This window comes from Neodiprion fabricii, chromosome 3 (assembly GCF_021155785.1).
Source record: "Neodiprion fabricii isolate iyNeoFabr1 chromosome 3, iyNeoFabr1.1, whole genome shotgun sequence".
Lineage (NCBI taxonomy): Eukaryota > Metazoa > Arthropoda > Insecta > Hymenoptera > Diprionidae > Neodiprion > Neodiprion fabricii.
Window position 1 is genome coordinate 18,111,166 of NC_060241.1, and position 16,257 is coordinate 18,127,422.

The 16,257-nt window shown below is 38.1% G+C and overlaps 3 protein-coding genes across 4 annotated transcripts; 2 read left to right on the forward strand and 1 right to left on the reverse strand.

The window, feature by feature from the left end:
• Positions 1-2: 2 nt before the first annotated feature.
• Positions 3-4,465, reverse strand: LOC124178843 (myotubularin-related protein 10-B). 2 transcript variants are annotated; one of them, XM_046562575.1, is made up of 10 exons: positions 4,183-4,465; positions 3,776-3,970; positions 3,088-3,243; positions 2,854-2,978; positions 2,521-2,676; positions 2,074-2,378; positions 1,829-1,975; positions 1,577-1,749; positions 1,321-1,491; positions 3-1,236 (listed from the first exon to the last, which is right to left on the reverse strand). In XM_046562575.1, exons 2-10 carry the CDS (start codon positions 3,926-3,928, stop codon positions 769-771), a joined length of 1,854 nt encoding a protein of 617 aa, XP_046418531.1. In that variant the 5' UTR covers positions 3,929-3,970; positions 4,183-4,465; the 3' UTR covers positions 3-768. The 2 variants fall into 2 exon arrangements, with proteins under 2 accessions (XP_046418531.1, XP_046418529.1); XM_046562573.1 differs by having other exon boundaries at positions 4,179-4,465.
• Positions 4,466-4,651: 186 nt separating this feature from the next.
• Positions 4,652-5,500, forward strand: LOC124177921 (NADH dehydrogenase [ubiquinone] 1 alpha subcomplex subunit 13). Its single transcript, XM_046560879.1, has 3 exons — positions 4,652-4,821; positions 4,958-5,108; positions 5,190-5,500. Exons 1-3 carry the CDS (start codon positions 4,722-4,724, stop codon positions 5,395-5,397), a joined length of 459 nt encoding a protein of 152 aa, XP_046416835.1. The 5' UTR covers positions 4,652-4,721; the 3' UTR covers positions 5,398-5,500.
• A 570-nt stretch (positions 5,501-6,070) lies between these two features.
• LOC124177920 lies at positions 6,071-9,662 on the forward strand. The gene is made up of 4 exons (XM_046560878.1): positions 6,071-6,410; positions 7,226-7,398; positions 8,030-8,260; positions 9,586-9,662. The coding sequence occupies exons 1-3, from the start codon at positions 6,071-6,073 to the stop codon at positions 8,210-8,212; spliced, it is 696 nt and encodes a 231-aa protein (XP_046416834.1). The 3' UTR covers positions 8,213-8,260; positions 9,586-9,662.
• Positions 9,663-16,257: the final 6,595 nt, after the last annotated feature.

The following is a 16,257-nucleotide window of genomic DNA, read 5'->3' on the forward strand; positions in this document are numbered from 1 at the left end:
TATACGTTGATGTTGTGAATTTTATTGAATTCTTTGGTATGCGCATTACGCACCTCTGAATCAGAGTCAAATTTAGGGTAACAGCCGTATTTAAACGACCTTACCCACTATAACAATATTGTACACACGTTAAATACGTTTTATGTTGTCTTCAGTGAGTTTGTGTGTCTATCTGTGTTAGTTTGTATACACTTTGAACGATATATTTTCTATCATCAAAAAAAAATCCTAGTTTTAGAGAAACTTAATATCGTACATCTCGTTATATATATATAATATACAATAACTAATAGTAAGCTCTTTGTATTATAAATAAAAAATAAATTAGAAATAATAATAAGATTTATCTTAACTTTGACATATGTATATGTATAATAGGTAAATAAGATTGAAAAAAATGCTGCCTGTTACGCGACTAAATGGGGGCTTATGTTAAGTTTTGTTTATGGCGATGTTCCGTCTTTTAGCGAAAACTGAGTTACCGTGGGATTGGAAGAACTTCAAATTTTCACTATGACTAATCGTAATCGTGGGAATTCGAGAATTGTTTGCGTTACATGATACAAGATGTTGGATTTGAACGCGTGAATACTTCAATCAATTTCACCGCTATCGAGAAAGTCAATCAATATACATAATTCAACCCTCCAAAAACCGGAAAGATTCATGGAAAAACAAGACATTACATGATATAAGTAGCGCGCGATGGTAAATATTGTAAGGATTAAACTAAATACAAAATCTAACAAAGAAATTTTTTATACAACATTAATCGGGCGCTGTCAACAAGGACTGTACATCCAGCAGGCTTTCTGTAGGTAGCGTTGAGTTGTTCATAATAGGCGTGCTGATAACATTGCCAGATTTCTTATTGGTAAATGGATAAAAGCTGTCTATGTTCATCTGTACCAAATACGTTGTGACTTTATCAACAGGAGAACCGCAACTACCGTTTGCGTTCACTTTCAAATGACTTATGTCATTTTGTATAAGACGCGAGTATAGTTCAATGTGATTTCTACCTCCGTTGCGTATCTCAAGCGGTGGTATCCACCTGAAGTAACATTGAGCCCAAAGTTCTAGGCAGGGAATATTGAACACAGGCTTTATGTACGTCTTTCCCGTTGAAGATAACGACATACTGTACAGAGGATTGTAGAATAGCAATATATCTGAATCGTTGAACTGCTCTCGCCAATCCCATACACTCCGTAGAATAAGAGGACTAGCAGGATCCTGTATGGTAAGAAGTTAGAAATTTATATCACTGAAGCTCTAGAAGAAGCTGTTTTATATTTAATAATCTCGACGAAAACTCACCATAGCCGCGTCGTATCGATCTTTTTCACAATTGAATATGAACGTGTCAAATATTGAGATGTGTGCTGAGTCCCATAGGGTTGTTAGATATGTTTCCGTGAATTCAAATTCAGCAGGGAATTGCCGGCAAAGTTGCCAAACACAGTCAAGATAGAGGAGAAGTAGCGGGGACTGTTGAAAATTGAAGAAATCTAAGAGTTATGAAGATGCTAGATTTGCAATTATTTCAAAATGACATTATACAAATGAAACATACCCTTTCTGAACTTGATTTCATAATGTGGCCGAGTCGATCACAAAACGGATGCCCAGCGGCGACCCATTCTTTTTGAAGAAGGGACTCAAATCCTGTTATGGTTCGATAATAGGGATCAAGTAATAATTGGATTAAACTTGATATAACGCAACACAGATCTCTGCTTTCCCCTTCTGAAAACAATCGACACCGTGCATTGAAAAAAATGTTAAATTTTGGTGCAAGTAAATTGTCTTGTACGGAAACTCGTACCTTGCAAAATTACTGAAGTACCCGCGCTCAAACAGTCACTGGCTTCAACGGATTTCTCAAGGCAGTACGAAACTGATCTTAGCCACTTGGTCCCTTCAAGTAACGAATAAAAATTATTATCCTGCATCCAGAATTGCCGAATGTTTTCTGTAACAAATACAAAGGATTGTGAGGAATGGTACACAATAAGTTGAATTTTTATGCAACAGTATTGTGAAAATGTTACAGACTAGAGCGTGGAATACCTGGTGAACAGAGACTGATGAATTTCGCATATCCAGTAGCAAGGGATTTAACAGTTACATCTTTCTTCAATTCAATAACTATTGGTTCAAGCTTTTGAGGATGACTTTTACGAATATTTTCTAGCATAATATTCTCCTGTGTTCGCTCTGTAATGGTGGGCAACAGTTCAGACATTCTGACCAATGCAGCTCCACGTTCACTCGACCATGACCAAACGGGTGGCCGACTACCTTGAAAGTGTCCAGCTGCTCTGGTTAGCTGACTATCCGTGACAGATGCTGGTACTATAATATATTGCGGTAAACTGTAAATGATAACGAGTTGATTATTTTTTGGGGTACATAAAGAACAGTGCATTAGGTATTGTTTCAGATATTCATTGGCTTTTTTTCAAAACTGTCGAGACTGACATTGGTAGGTTTTTGATTGAGGACATGGATACGCACCTAAGAGAAAATTCAAATTCTACGTTTGCCGTAGACACTCTCCATGCCTTGTTTGTATTTCCCCTGATTCGAGTAGTACGTTGGAGTTCGCTTTCCCAGTCAGCACGATCTCGAAATAGATGAACCCCTCTCTCCATACTATTGTAGTAAGGCTCTCTGAAAGCGCAGAAATTTCAGCTTTATCGCAAATAATAGCTAATGCTATAGATAGAAAAATACACTGTCTCAATGACAACAATAGCAACATAATAAAGGGCATTTTACAACTATGTATTACATGTAATTGTAATAGTAATAGTAATAATAGGATGGGTCATTACTTATTATACTGACTTGTAATCATATGCAAACAGAAGTTGATGCCTACTAGGGAAAGCGTGATGCAGTAGAGTGGTCAGTAAATTTTTACCGCAACCGACTGGTGAAAACTTAAATGAAAATGACCACGTCCTCATATTCTGAAATCTCATATTAGTTACTACGTTTCATCACACAGCAAGAATACACGTGTATGCATAGTATATAACACACAAACACAGACAAAGTTAAGGACCAGAGATAAATCACCTTGCAGACGATGAAGATTCCTTCTACTTTGGAAGGTATCGTACTTCCTGTATAGAGTCGTCTCTTTTTGTCACCTATGATTATATAAATGTCGTGTATATTTGACAAACATGTGTCTGTATATCCGCATAGATTATTTTGCTGATAAGTTACATCCTGAAAAGAACATTATTGACACTATTAATAAAACTAACCTCAGAAGAAGAAGACTTGTCAGCTATCTGGTCAGTTGTTCAGATATTTAAACAGATGGCATATTATAAACCATCTGCTTTATGAAAACTACACTGAGAAGTACTTAATTAAAGATATTGGTTCAACTGTGCATGCAATTTACAATTAGTTACAGATTTTATACAGAATGTCTTTCAATGTCATTCTTGACCAAACTAGACATTGTGACTCACTAACGAGAAAGCTGCTGAAACGGAAATCTAAGCAACTAATTGATATAAAATGATCCCAACTTGTAAGCTAATTATTTTATGTATTTGTTGATCATTCTTAACATTCAGAGGCTTTTTATCAAACATGAATCATGAAAAACATGAGTACACATTAAACTATTCTGACAATATCTTGTATTAATGCCAGCCTTTAAAATAACGCCATAAGAATCCACGTCTGTGCAACATCTGCAATTAATTTAGCAGTTTTGAATGAATAAAATAAATTTGAATATTTTTACCTCACTATTGGTATCGTCAGTGGTGACGAAACTGAGCTTGAAATTTGTTACCGACAATATTCCGGATATTCCTTGGGTCAGATCGCCAACAGGGGCAAACATCAATACATTTTGTGCCTTTGCAATGAGAAGTTCACCAGCGAGTAGCTTCATGCTATTTTCAGACAAAGAATCCCGATGGCTTGTACCGAGCAGCTGAAACCAACAGTAAAACGTGAAGGAGTTTAGGATGTTTACACAGTATTACTTGATGATCAAATTTCATAGCAAAATATCACATCTAGTGGTACTTCTAGGTTAAGTTCAAGTATTTACATAGTCATTCTGCACCATCTAATTACCAATTGACATATGAAACGCGGTACTTATTTTCGGGATAAACATGAAAATTATAGAGGCCTACCTGCATTTCGTGTTGTTCGAAACCGACATAGCTGATAAAGTTGTTGCCAGTTTTGTTCTCCATTGTAGCAAGCTGCTAGCCGCTATCAAAGGAGAAAAATATCCGCCTCAACGATGAAAATCTCCGGTCAATCAATTTGTCGGTGGTATTTTAAACGTCAGAGGAACTTTTGAGGCGGGGAAAACACGCTGTTTGACATATTTCAAGGGAATTGAGAATGGCAAGACAGCAACGATGCGAAAAGAGAATTTGAAAAAAAAAAAACCAAAAAAAAAATTTCATCGAGGTTCTGTGTTGATGATGAATTTCTGATAACGAAAACTCAAGATGTATAATGAAATGTATGTAATACTGTCTGCTCAATCGCTGCTGCCTTTAATCATCGTCACTGATAGATCACTGCAGAGGGCAGCACTAATTATAACAAGGCCACGATTTTGGAACGGCACGCTTGTCCCGGTTTCCTCGCTATCATTATATAGTACGCCGTGGTCCAAGAACGGTGTTGGTGTTGAGCGTGTTGAGTGCCACTGTTAGTGCGACATGGCGACCGCAGCCAAAACGACCCCGCAAGATTTGCCGCCGAAGGGCGGATACGGTCCAATTGTGACCGAAAGGACTAAATTGCGGTCCCTTTTCAGCGGTACAGTATCACTCGACTTGCATCAATTCAAGTCACGAGTCACAGTTTCTCAGCTGTTACGATACTTGGTTATGTTATGTAACTGGACGTTCGATTTAACCTGCAGATGATTAGTTGTTCTAATTTATGTCCTTAGGTCGGTCGATGATACTTGGATATTTCGCTGTCACGTCAGTCTCATTCTACATTTACTTCAAGGGCTATAAAGTCATAAAAAAACATGAAGTTGAAATGAGAAGCGCCAGAATGGTCATGTTCCCTCTACTGCTTGCTGAACGGGATCGAGAGTATGACAGTTTAATCGACTTGGTTTGAACAAGTTCTTATTTCAAAACTTTTATCTTGATTGCGGTGTTCCGACTTTCCAGATATTTGAAGCAGCTGAGACGGAATCGTGACTCTGAAACGGAACTTATGAAGAACGTTAAGAATTGGGAGACTGGAACGTACTATGGAGAGCCTATTTACAAGACGGCCAAGAGCAGTAAACTGATAGAGCCTGACTGTCTTGAGTATTACGCTTTTGCTTCAGATAAAGATTATCAGGACCGTGCTGAAATCTCATTGTGGACTTAAGTTTAAAACCCAAAGTAGATTCCAGAGAGATTCACATAATGATATTTTAGTGTTGATTGTAATTCTTACATGTGTTAAATAAAATTGTGTATGATGGAAACAACGCAGAGTCTTACGAACATGTTTGATAACTATTGTTCATTTTTAAGATTTGAGAATATTTGTGTCGGCAATTAGACTTTTGTAGTTATATATTGTGAAATGACTTTTGCTAAACATTGACGTCAATTTGATTGAGAAATCCAAGATTTTGTGGAAATTCGGCATAGACTAGAAAATTTGACGAAAATAAGCCCATTGAATGTCATATCTGCTTAGTTCTAGATTCTTAGTTCGGCTATAACTAGTCTACAAGCGAAGGTGAATAACTCTGCTTTATAATTTATATTATAAATATAAATATAATTTATAACACGACTAAGATATTTAAAAAATAAAAAATTGGAATAGCATTTCTAGAATTATTTAAGATTGGATTAGAGCATTGAAGTACATATTCTGAATTATCTAGCAGTGCCTAAACAGTGTTTATAATTCGAAGATCGTGAGAAATATAAGCCAACTTTTGGAAACGAGGAAGCTGAAACGACATATTTGAGTGGTGTCCATTATGTCTTTCCGCAAGTTTCAAAAATAAAGCATACATAAAAACGTTGAATTTGTCATTTTTTAAATGCTGCCCAATCGAATATGCTTCTTCCTACACTTTCAATTAAAAAGTCGCGTGGAATTGCGTCGAGCGTCGCTATGGAGACAATGCTTTGTTAGTCATGTTAGTGTTTCTTCGGTACAGATTCGCGGTGTTTTTCTCTCAAATGTATCTCGTCGGACTTTGACGGCATGTGCGATGGAGGGATCGAGGACAATGGAAGAATGCGATGAAACTTGTTCCTCAAAGCAGGATGGCGTTGCTGAGATGCGACCGGAAAGTCGCTGCGAGGATCAGCACCGCTGGCAGACTGTGACGAATGATTCGTATCAGGCCCCGTTGCCCAACCTTTCGCGAACATTGGGTAACACTTCAAGTTGCTATTTTCCATTCGTAAGACAGTTCAAGACAGTTTAAGGTCGATTTCGACGTTGTCATATATATTTTCAAATATCGAAGTCCACGTATATCAAACGCGAAACGGGGCTTAACAGAACCATTCCATACACAATTTCAAACAAAAACACTTCGATGATTTTTCATCCGACGCAGAAATAAAGTAGCATGGATTCTACGAAATCGTAATTGTAAATTCGTAGAATGTATGCTATTTCTTTATTTTTGCGCAAATGAAAATGTGTTGTAGTGTTTTTGTTCAGAATTGCATATAGAATGAGGCTATTAAGCTCTTTTTTTTAAATACGTGGACTTCGATATTTAGATCTATATACGTCAACTTCGAGATCGACTAGGGCACCCCTTAAATAGAATTAGCAACGGAAAAGCGAACACGCATGTCATTTAAATTAACGTAAACTATTCGTATAACTAACATTGCTGAGGTAAAAATGATGCCAATTAGTTGAATAATTTGCCTTTCTCTTGATATTGTTTTGACTGCAATAATATTGTACAAAAAGCATCAAAAGAACACGTTGATCAAATTGAGGCATATTATCAACCAGCGTCAAAACGATGTCCTGCGTTGTGGTATGTTCATGTTCTCTTGACGTCATAAAGACGGCATGAATTTTCAAGTCAAATTCAGGACATTTTCGGTGGGTTACTCCGGAGAAAATTATTTAAGCAATAGATCTACGTTAATTTGACGTCGCATAATATAATTTTAGAATCGATATGTTTTCTGATTTTTTCGAAATCTCACAAATCTTTATATAGGCCGAAGACGCGAACTGGTGAAAAATTTTATCAGTAATCGAGTTTTTGGAGAAGCGATCGATGCTATGATCGCCGAGCCGCCGCCTGAGCCTGTCAGTCCCTCTGAATACGTGGAGAGTTTCTGCGACTCAAAATTCACTCCCTTTATGGATCGAATCGAGTACGACAACAGGGTAGGTAATCGGGATTGCCAGAAAAATCCCAAGTATGAGATTGAAGTTGGTAAGGTATTGTATAAAAATGCGTTTTTAAGAAAATTATAAAACTGTTATATCGCAAATTTCAATTTAGGATTATCTGAAATTCAGTAAACCGACACAGTATCAAGAAATTCGGTATTTTGCAGGTGAACTGCATCGAAGTTATTTTGAAGCTGCAAAACAATTATATTTCGTTTAACTAATCCTTACCAGCTTCAATCTAATTCTTCTGGAGTTATACTTATTAGACACTGATCTATACATATGAGGCATTCCATACCAAAACGATCAAGATTCTACGGCGAGGTCTCAGATTTTTTTAATAATTTTTCGTATGAAAGTACATGACAAAAAACTCATTCGGTAATTTTTTCAGAATTTTTCGACCCAGCGAATCTGAGTTATGATGTAAAATCTCGAAAATAAACCCTTTTTCTGAAATCTGAAAAGATTCTGAAAAATCTTATAAAATATAACAAAATTTTTGGCGCTTATTAGAAGACGGAAATTTCACAAATTTAATAGATCAGTACCTATACGTAATGCAGGTATATTGATAATGATTATAGTAAATATAATTTTTCATGCGATTTTCTTGGTTCAGAAACACACCAAGTATCCCCTCTACGGCGGTGCAACAGTCCAGTCCTATTACAAATCGCAACTTGATAACGGAACGCTTAAAGCTCGATCGGAAATTGCAAACCTCAACGAGCCTTTTCGAAGATCGTCCGCTTTCACGACACCTCCAGATTTGGCAATCAGAGAGCCGGTAGGAGGATTCTAGAAATCCATCTTAATCATTGGAACTGTTGGCTGGAGTGTATGTATCAAGGTTGAAAGTATTGAAATTAACTCTTGCAATTTTTCTTAACTCAGAAATTAGTTATAAATAAGCATATGCAATGTGGTTACGTACGTGATTACGATATCGTTCTATGCGGTGAAAGGACAAAACTGTTTATCTCTCGACATACCGCATGTACGTCAAATAAACCTTATCGAATTCCCTGTATATTTTAAAAGCAATTCATTGTTATAAATTTTACTTTATTGTTTCTACAGCGTTTCGGCTGTTTAGTAATTTGTTCATACGTTCATTCAAAATGTTTCGTACTTTAAACATATCAGCTTCGAAGCATAATCTGTGTTTTACAATGATGTTAATACCCTGCAATGACGTACGACTGCGTCAATACACCTATCAATTCGCATTAATCTATTTCGAAGTTATTTCAGTATAAGTTCAACTTAGAATTTTCAAAATGCATGTTACAGCTGGATCTTTAGTCGTGTGTACTGGGCAGTGGTTTTAAAGTACCAGCCGATTAGTATGTTACATTTGACCCTCTGCGATGTACTCCAAAGATATGAGATTTTCTCAACAAATCAGAAATTCAATTTGAAATATTGAAAGTTGAAGTAATTGCACGCGCTGATACGAGGTAAAACAAGTAGCGTTGATAGCCGTAAGATGAAAGATGAGCTCGTCCATATTTTCTTCAGTTAGGCCGTGTTCGTAAATTGACTGCCAGTACTGAAAATTCCCTAGGACAGAGACAGAGCTGTCCATGAATTCGGCAGCGCAAATGAGATAAAAGATCGCTGACGGTACTGTCAGTCAATTTTCTTCATTTACGATTATTACGTGATGCATTCTATAAATTTTATAATTTTCCCGGAGAAAAACAAGATTATCTACAATAATCGACTAAAATATGAAAATAGGAGAATTTTCATTTTTAAATGGGATACTATTCAATACGCGCTCGATATATTCAGTAACATTATTATTCATAGTTATTCCCACAACTTTTCATTTGCTCTCTCGATCTTGAATTTTCGTCGGCAAAGAATCGAAACGCTGTTTTAGCTAGTCGCCAGTGAAGTATCTACATTAGGTAAAGAATCAGAATTGTTTTTTGAGAAGTTTTCCAATTAAAGAGAATTCAGAGTAACTGTAATACATCACGGATGCGCTAATTTTGATCAAGATGAAATGGATGCTCCGTATATGAGACAGTATTTAACGCAGTGTAGTGGTTTGAAGACCTGCAGAGGTGATACAGAGAGAAGGAACGAAGCTTCTTAAACTTCTAGTACATTTTAACACACATTTGAGAAGTACGAGCAAAATTTTTTATCATCCAACTGTTGCAGAACGGCAGCCTTATCAGTTGACCCGTTAACTGAAAAATATATCTTTAGTCAACATCTGACTATCGAAGGGCCTGGCCGCTTGAGTCTGGAATCGACAGCAAAGATGAAGTTCGTATTTCTTGTATGTAATGTGAGATCTGCAATCATTATACATCATGTATCATAGTACATCATACATCATACATCATACATCATCATACATAGTATCAAAGTTCGAAACCATAGTTTGGATGTCGGATCTTCAGAAAGTGACGTCACCGATTCAAAATCAGCTAGCCGAATTCCTCAGTCGGGAAACAACCGCGCAGTAGAGCGGACGGATGAGAGTCGCGCTCCGCAAATTTCGAGTACCGGGTTCTCAACCTCCCGGATCCCGCGCTTCGGGTCCGCTACGTATTTCGAGTACCGGGTTCTCAACCTCCCGGATCCCGCGCTTCGTGTCCGCTACGCGGTGAAACTCGACTTCCAGGATAAGCGCTCCGTGGTTCCTGGTTCATGTTTACAATAAATTATTTCAATTCGTTTTTCGCGCAACCCCAAATTCGGTAGCTGTCAGTCCGCTAATAAAATTTCTCGACTTCCAGGATAAGCGCTCCGTGGTTCCTGGTTCATGTTTACAATAAATTATTTCAATTCGTTTTTCGCGCAACCCCAAATTCGGTAGCTGTCAGTCCGCTAATAAAATTTCTCGACTTCCAGGATAAGCGCTCCGTGGTTCCTGATTCATGTTTACAATAAATTATTTCAATTCGTTTTTCGCGCAACCCCAAATTCGGTAGCTGTCAGTCCGCTAATAAAATTTCTCGACTTCCAGGATAAGCGCTCCGTGGTTCCTGGTTCATGTTTACAATAAATTATTTCAATTCGTTTTTCGCGCAACCCCAAATTCGGTAGCTGTCAGTCCGCTAATAAAATTTCTCGACTTCCAGGATAAGCGCTCCGTGGTTCCTGATTCATGTTTACAATAAATTATTTCAATTCGTTTTTCGCGCAACCCCAAATTCGGTAGCTGTCAGTCCGCTAATAAAATTTCTCGACTTCCAGGATAAGCGCTCCGTGGTTCCTGGTTCATGTTTACAATAAATTATTTCAATTCGTTTTTCGCGCAACCCCAAATTCGGTAGCTGTCAGTCCGCTAATAAAATTTCTCGACTTCCAGGATAAGCGCGCCGTGGTTCCTGGTTCATGTTTACAATAAATTATTTCAATTCGTTTTTCGCGCAACCCCTAATTCGGTAGCTGTCAGTCCGCTAATAAAATTTCTCGACTTCCAGGATAAGCGCTCCGTGGTTCCTGGTTCATGTTTACAATAAATTATTTCAATTCGTTTTTCGTGCAACCCCAAATTCGGTAGCTGTCAGTCCGCTAATAAAATTTCTCGACTTCCAGGATAAGCGCTCCGTGGTTCCTGGTTCATGTTTACAATAAATTATTTCAATTCGTTTTTCGCGCAACCCCAAATTCGGTAGCTGTCAGTCCGCTAATAAAATTTCTCGACTTCCAGGATAAGCGCTCCGTGGTTCCTGGTTCATGTTTACAATAAATTATTTCAATTCGTTTGTCGCGCAAACCCATATTCGGTAGCTGTCAGTCCGCTAATAAAATTTCTCGACTTCCAGGATAAGCGCTCCGTGGTTCCTGGTTCATGTTTACAATAAGTTATTTCAATTCGTTTGTCGCGCAAACCCATATTCGGTAGCTGTCAGTCCGCTAATAAAATTTCTCGACTTCCAGGATAAGCGCTCCGTGGTTCCTGGTTCATGTTTACAATAAATTATTTCAATTCGTTTTTCGCGCAACCCCAAATTCGGTAGCTGTCAGTCCGCTAATAAAATTTCTCGACTTCCAGGATAAGCGCTCCGTGGTTCCTGGTTCATGTTTACAATAAATTATTTCAATTCGTTTTTCGCGCAACCCCAAATTCGGTAGTTGTCAGTCGGCTAATAAAATTTCTCGACTTCCAGGATAAGCGCTCCGTGGTTCCTGGTTCATGTTTACAATAAATTATTTCAATTCGTTTTTCGCGCAACCCCAAATTCGGTAGCTGTCAGTCCGCTAATAAAATTTCTCGACTTCCAGGATAAGCGCTCCGTGGTTCCTGGTTCATGTTTACAATAAATTATTTCAATTCGTTTTTCGCGCAACCCCAAATTCGGTAGCTGTCAGTCCGCTAATAAAATTTCTCGACTTCCAGGATAAGCGCTCCGTGGTTCCTGGTTCATGTTTACAATAAATTATTTCAATTCGTTTTTCGCGCAACCCCAAATTCGTTAGCTGTCAGTCCGCTAATAAAATTTTTATAACTTCATAATCTTCTCATAATCTTTTTGGTAAAATATGTCGATAAAAAAATTATATCAAACCTCACACATTATTTTTGATTTGTTCTCACGCTGAAAATATTTATTAGTATTCGAGGTATAACTCGAGGTGGTTGGCGGTTTTCGTTAGAGGTAGTTAGGGGTGGTTGCGGGTAATCTCGGTGATTCAGGAGGAGGGGGACGAGGATTTGGGCTCGGTGAGTAAAACACTTTTATAATATTTCATGGCAATTGTAATTATATTTTATCTGAAATATTTCAAACTTCTCATGTTTACATTGAATTAGTTCAATTCATTTTTCGCGCAAGCACAAATTCAGTAGCTATGAATAAGCTTATACAATTTATTATATTATTAATTAATTAATTAATATTCTTATAATATTTGATGGCAATTGTAATTATATTTCATCTGAAATATTACAAAATTGTCACGTTTACAATAGATTATTTCAATTCATTTTTCGTGCAAGCACATATTCAGTAGCTATGAATAATCTTATACAATTTATTATATTATTAATTAATTATTTAATCAATTACTCAATTATATTAATCCTTACACAATATTTTCGATGTGTTCTTATACTGAAAATATTTATTACTATTCAAGGTATAACCTAAGGTGGTTGAAGGTGGTCGGAGGTGGACGAGGAGGAGGACGAGGAGGACGAGGATTTGTGCTGGGTGAGTAAAACACTTTTATAATATTTGATGGCAATTGTAATTATATTTCATCTGAAATATTACAAACTTGTCACGTTTACAATAAATTATTTCAATTCATTTTTCGTGCAAGCACATATTCAGTAGCTATGAATAATCTTATACAATTTATTATATTATTAATTGATTAATTAATATTCTTATAATATTTAATGGCAATTGTAATTATATTTCGTCTGAAATATTACAAACTTGTCACGTTTACAATAAATTATTTCAATTCATTTTTCGTGCAAGCACATATTCAGTAGCTATGAATAATCTTGTACAATTTATTATATTATTAATTAATTGATTGATTACATTAATCCTTACACAATATTTTTGATGTGTTCCTATACTAAAAATATTCATTACTATTCCAGGTATTACCCGAGGTGGTCGGAGGTGGACGAGGAGGAGGACGAGCTGGACGAGGAGGAGGCGGGGTGGGTCGTGGGAGAGGACCTCTCCTCTCCTCAGAGGAGGGGAGTGGGAGGGGCAGGGAAGGGGGCGAGGTGGGTGGGGAGGGGGAAGGGACGGGAAGGGAAGGGGCGGGGAGGGGAGGGGGGGAGGGAGGGAGGGAGGGTGGGAGGGAGGGAGGGTGGGCGGGTGGGAGGGAGGGAGGGAGGGAGGGCAGGCGGGTGGGAGGGAGGGAGGGAGGGCGAGAGGGAGGGGTGTACTGCTCTATTAACTCTAACGGGCTCGCTTCGATATCCGTCCTCCACTCTCTCCCTCCCTCTCGCCCACCCTCCCTCCCTCCCTCCCGCCCTCCCACCCGCCCGCCCTCCCTCCCTCCCTCCCCCCTCCCGCTGCCCTCCCCTCCCCGCCCCTCCCCGCCCCTTCCCTTCCCTTCCCTTCCCGTCCCTTCCCCCTCCCCGCCCACCTCGCCCCCTTCCCTGCCCCTCCCCCTCCCCTCCTCTGCGGAGAGGAGAGGTCCTCTCCCACGACCCACCCCGCGTCCTCCTCGTCCACCTGGTCCTCCTCCTCGTCCAGCTCGTCCTCCTCCTCGTCCACCTCCGACCACCTCGGGTAATACCTGGAATCGTAATGAATATTTTTAGTATAGGAACACATCAAAAATATTGTGTAAGGATTCATGTAATTAATCAATGAATTAATAATATAATAAATTGTACAAGATTATTCATATTTACTGAATATGTGCCTGCACGAAAAATGAATTGAAATAATTTATTGTAAACGTGACAAGTTTGTAATATTTCAGATGAAATATAATTACAATTGCCGTCAAATATTATAAGAATATTAATTAATTAATTAATAATATGATAAACTGTATAAGATTATTCACAGATACTGAATATGTGCTTGCACGAAAAATGATTTGAAATAATTTATTGTAAACGCAACAAGTTTGTAATATTTCAGATGAAATATAATTACAATTGCTATCAAATATTATAAGAATATCAAATAATTAATAATATAATAAATTGTATAAGATTATTCATAGCTACTGAATATGTGCTTGCACGAAAAATGAATTGGAATAATTTATTGTAAACGTGACAAGTTTGTAATGTTTCAGATGAAATATAATCACAATTGCCATCAAATATTATAAGAATATCAATTAATTAATTGATAATATAATAAATTGTATAAGCTTATTCATAGCTACTGAATTTGTGCTTGCGCGAAAAATGAATTGAAATAATTCAATGTAAACATGAGAAGTTTGAAATATTTCAGATAAAATATAATTACAATTGCCATGAAATATTATAAAAGTGTTTTACTCACCGAGCCCAAATCCTCGTCCCCCTCCTCCTGAATCACCGAGATTACCCGCAACCACCCCTAACTACCTCCAACGAAAACCGCCAACCACCTCGAGTTATACCTCGAATACTAATAAATATTTTCAGCGTGAGAACAAATCAAAAATAATGTGTGAGGTTTGATATAATTTTTTTATCGACATATTTTACCAAAAAGATTATGAGAAGATTATAAAATTATAGAAATTTTATTAGCGGACTGACAGCTAACGAATTTGGGGTTGCGCGAAAAACGAATTGAAATAATTTATTGTCAACATGAACCAGGAACCACGGAGCGCTTATCCTGGAAGTCGAGAAATTTTATTAGCGGACTGACAGCTACCGAATTTGGGGTTGCGCGAAAAACGAATTGAAATAATTTATTGTAAACATGAACCAGGAACCACGGAGCGCTTATCCTGGAAGTCGAGAAATTTTATCAGCGGACTGACAGCCACCGAATTTGGGGTTGCGCGAAAAACGAATTGAAATAATTTATTGTAAACATGAACCAGGAACCACGGAGCGCTTATCCTGGAAGTCGAGAAATTTTATTAGCGGACTGACAGCTACCGAATTTGGGGTTGCGCGAAAAACGAATTGAAATAATTTATTGTAAACATGAACCAGGAACCACGGAGCGCTTATCCTGGAAGTCGAGAAATTTTATTAGCGGACTGACAGCTACCGAATTTGGGGTTGCGCGAAAAACGAATTGAAATAATTTATTGTAAACATGAACCAGGAACCACGGAGCGCTTATCCTGGAAGTCGAGAAATTTTATTAGCGGACTGACAGCTACCGAATATGGGTTCGCGCGACAAACGAATTGAAATAATTTATTGTAAACATGAACCAGGAACCACGGAGCGCTTATCCTGGAAGTCGAGAAATTTTATTAGCGGACTGACAGCTACCGAATTTGGGGTCGCGCGAAAAACGAATTGAAATAATTTATTGTAAACATGAACCAGGAACCACGGAGCGCTTATCCTGGAAGTCGAGAAATTTTATTAGCGGACTGACAGCTACCGAATATGGGCTTGCGCGACAAACGAATTGAAATAATTTATTGTAAACATGAACCAGGAACCACGGAGCGCTTATCCTGGAAGTCGAGAAATTTTATTAGCGGACTGACAGCTACCGAATTTGGGGTTGCGCGAAAAACGAATTGAAATAATTTATTGTAAACATGAATCAGGAACCACGGAGCGCTTATCCTGGAAGTCGAGAAATTTTATTAGCGGACTGACAGCTACCGAATTTGGGGTTGCGCGAAAAACGAATTGAAATAATTTATTGTAAACATGAACCAGGAACCACGGAGCGCTTATCCTGGAAGTCGAGAAATTTTATTAGCGGACTGACAGCTACCGAATTTGGGGTTGCGCGAAAAACGAATTGAAATAATTTATTGTAAACATGAACCAGGAACCACGGCGCGCTTATCCTGGAAGTCGAGAAATTTTATTAGCGGACTGACAGCTACCGAATTTGGGGTTGCGCGAAAAACGAATTGAAATAATTTATTGTAAACATGAACCAGGAACCACGGAGCGCTTATCCTGGAAGTCGAGAAATTTTATTAGCGGACTGACAGCTACCGAATTTGGGGTTGCGCGAAAAACGAATTGAAATAATTTATTGTAAACATGAATCAGGAACCACGGAGCGCTTATCCTGGAAGTCGAGAAATTTTATTAGCGGACTGACAGCTACCGAATTTGGGGTTGCGCGAAAAACGAATTGAAATAATTTATTGTAAACATGAACCAGGAACCACGGAGCGTTTATGCTGGAAGTCGAGAAATTTTATTAGCGGACTGACAGCTACCGAATTTGGGGTTGCGCGAAA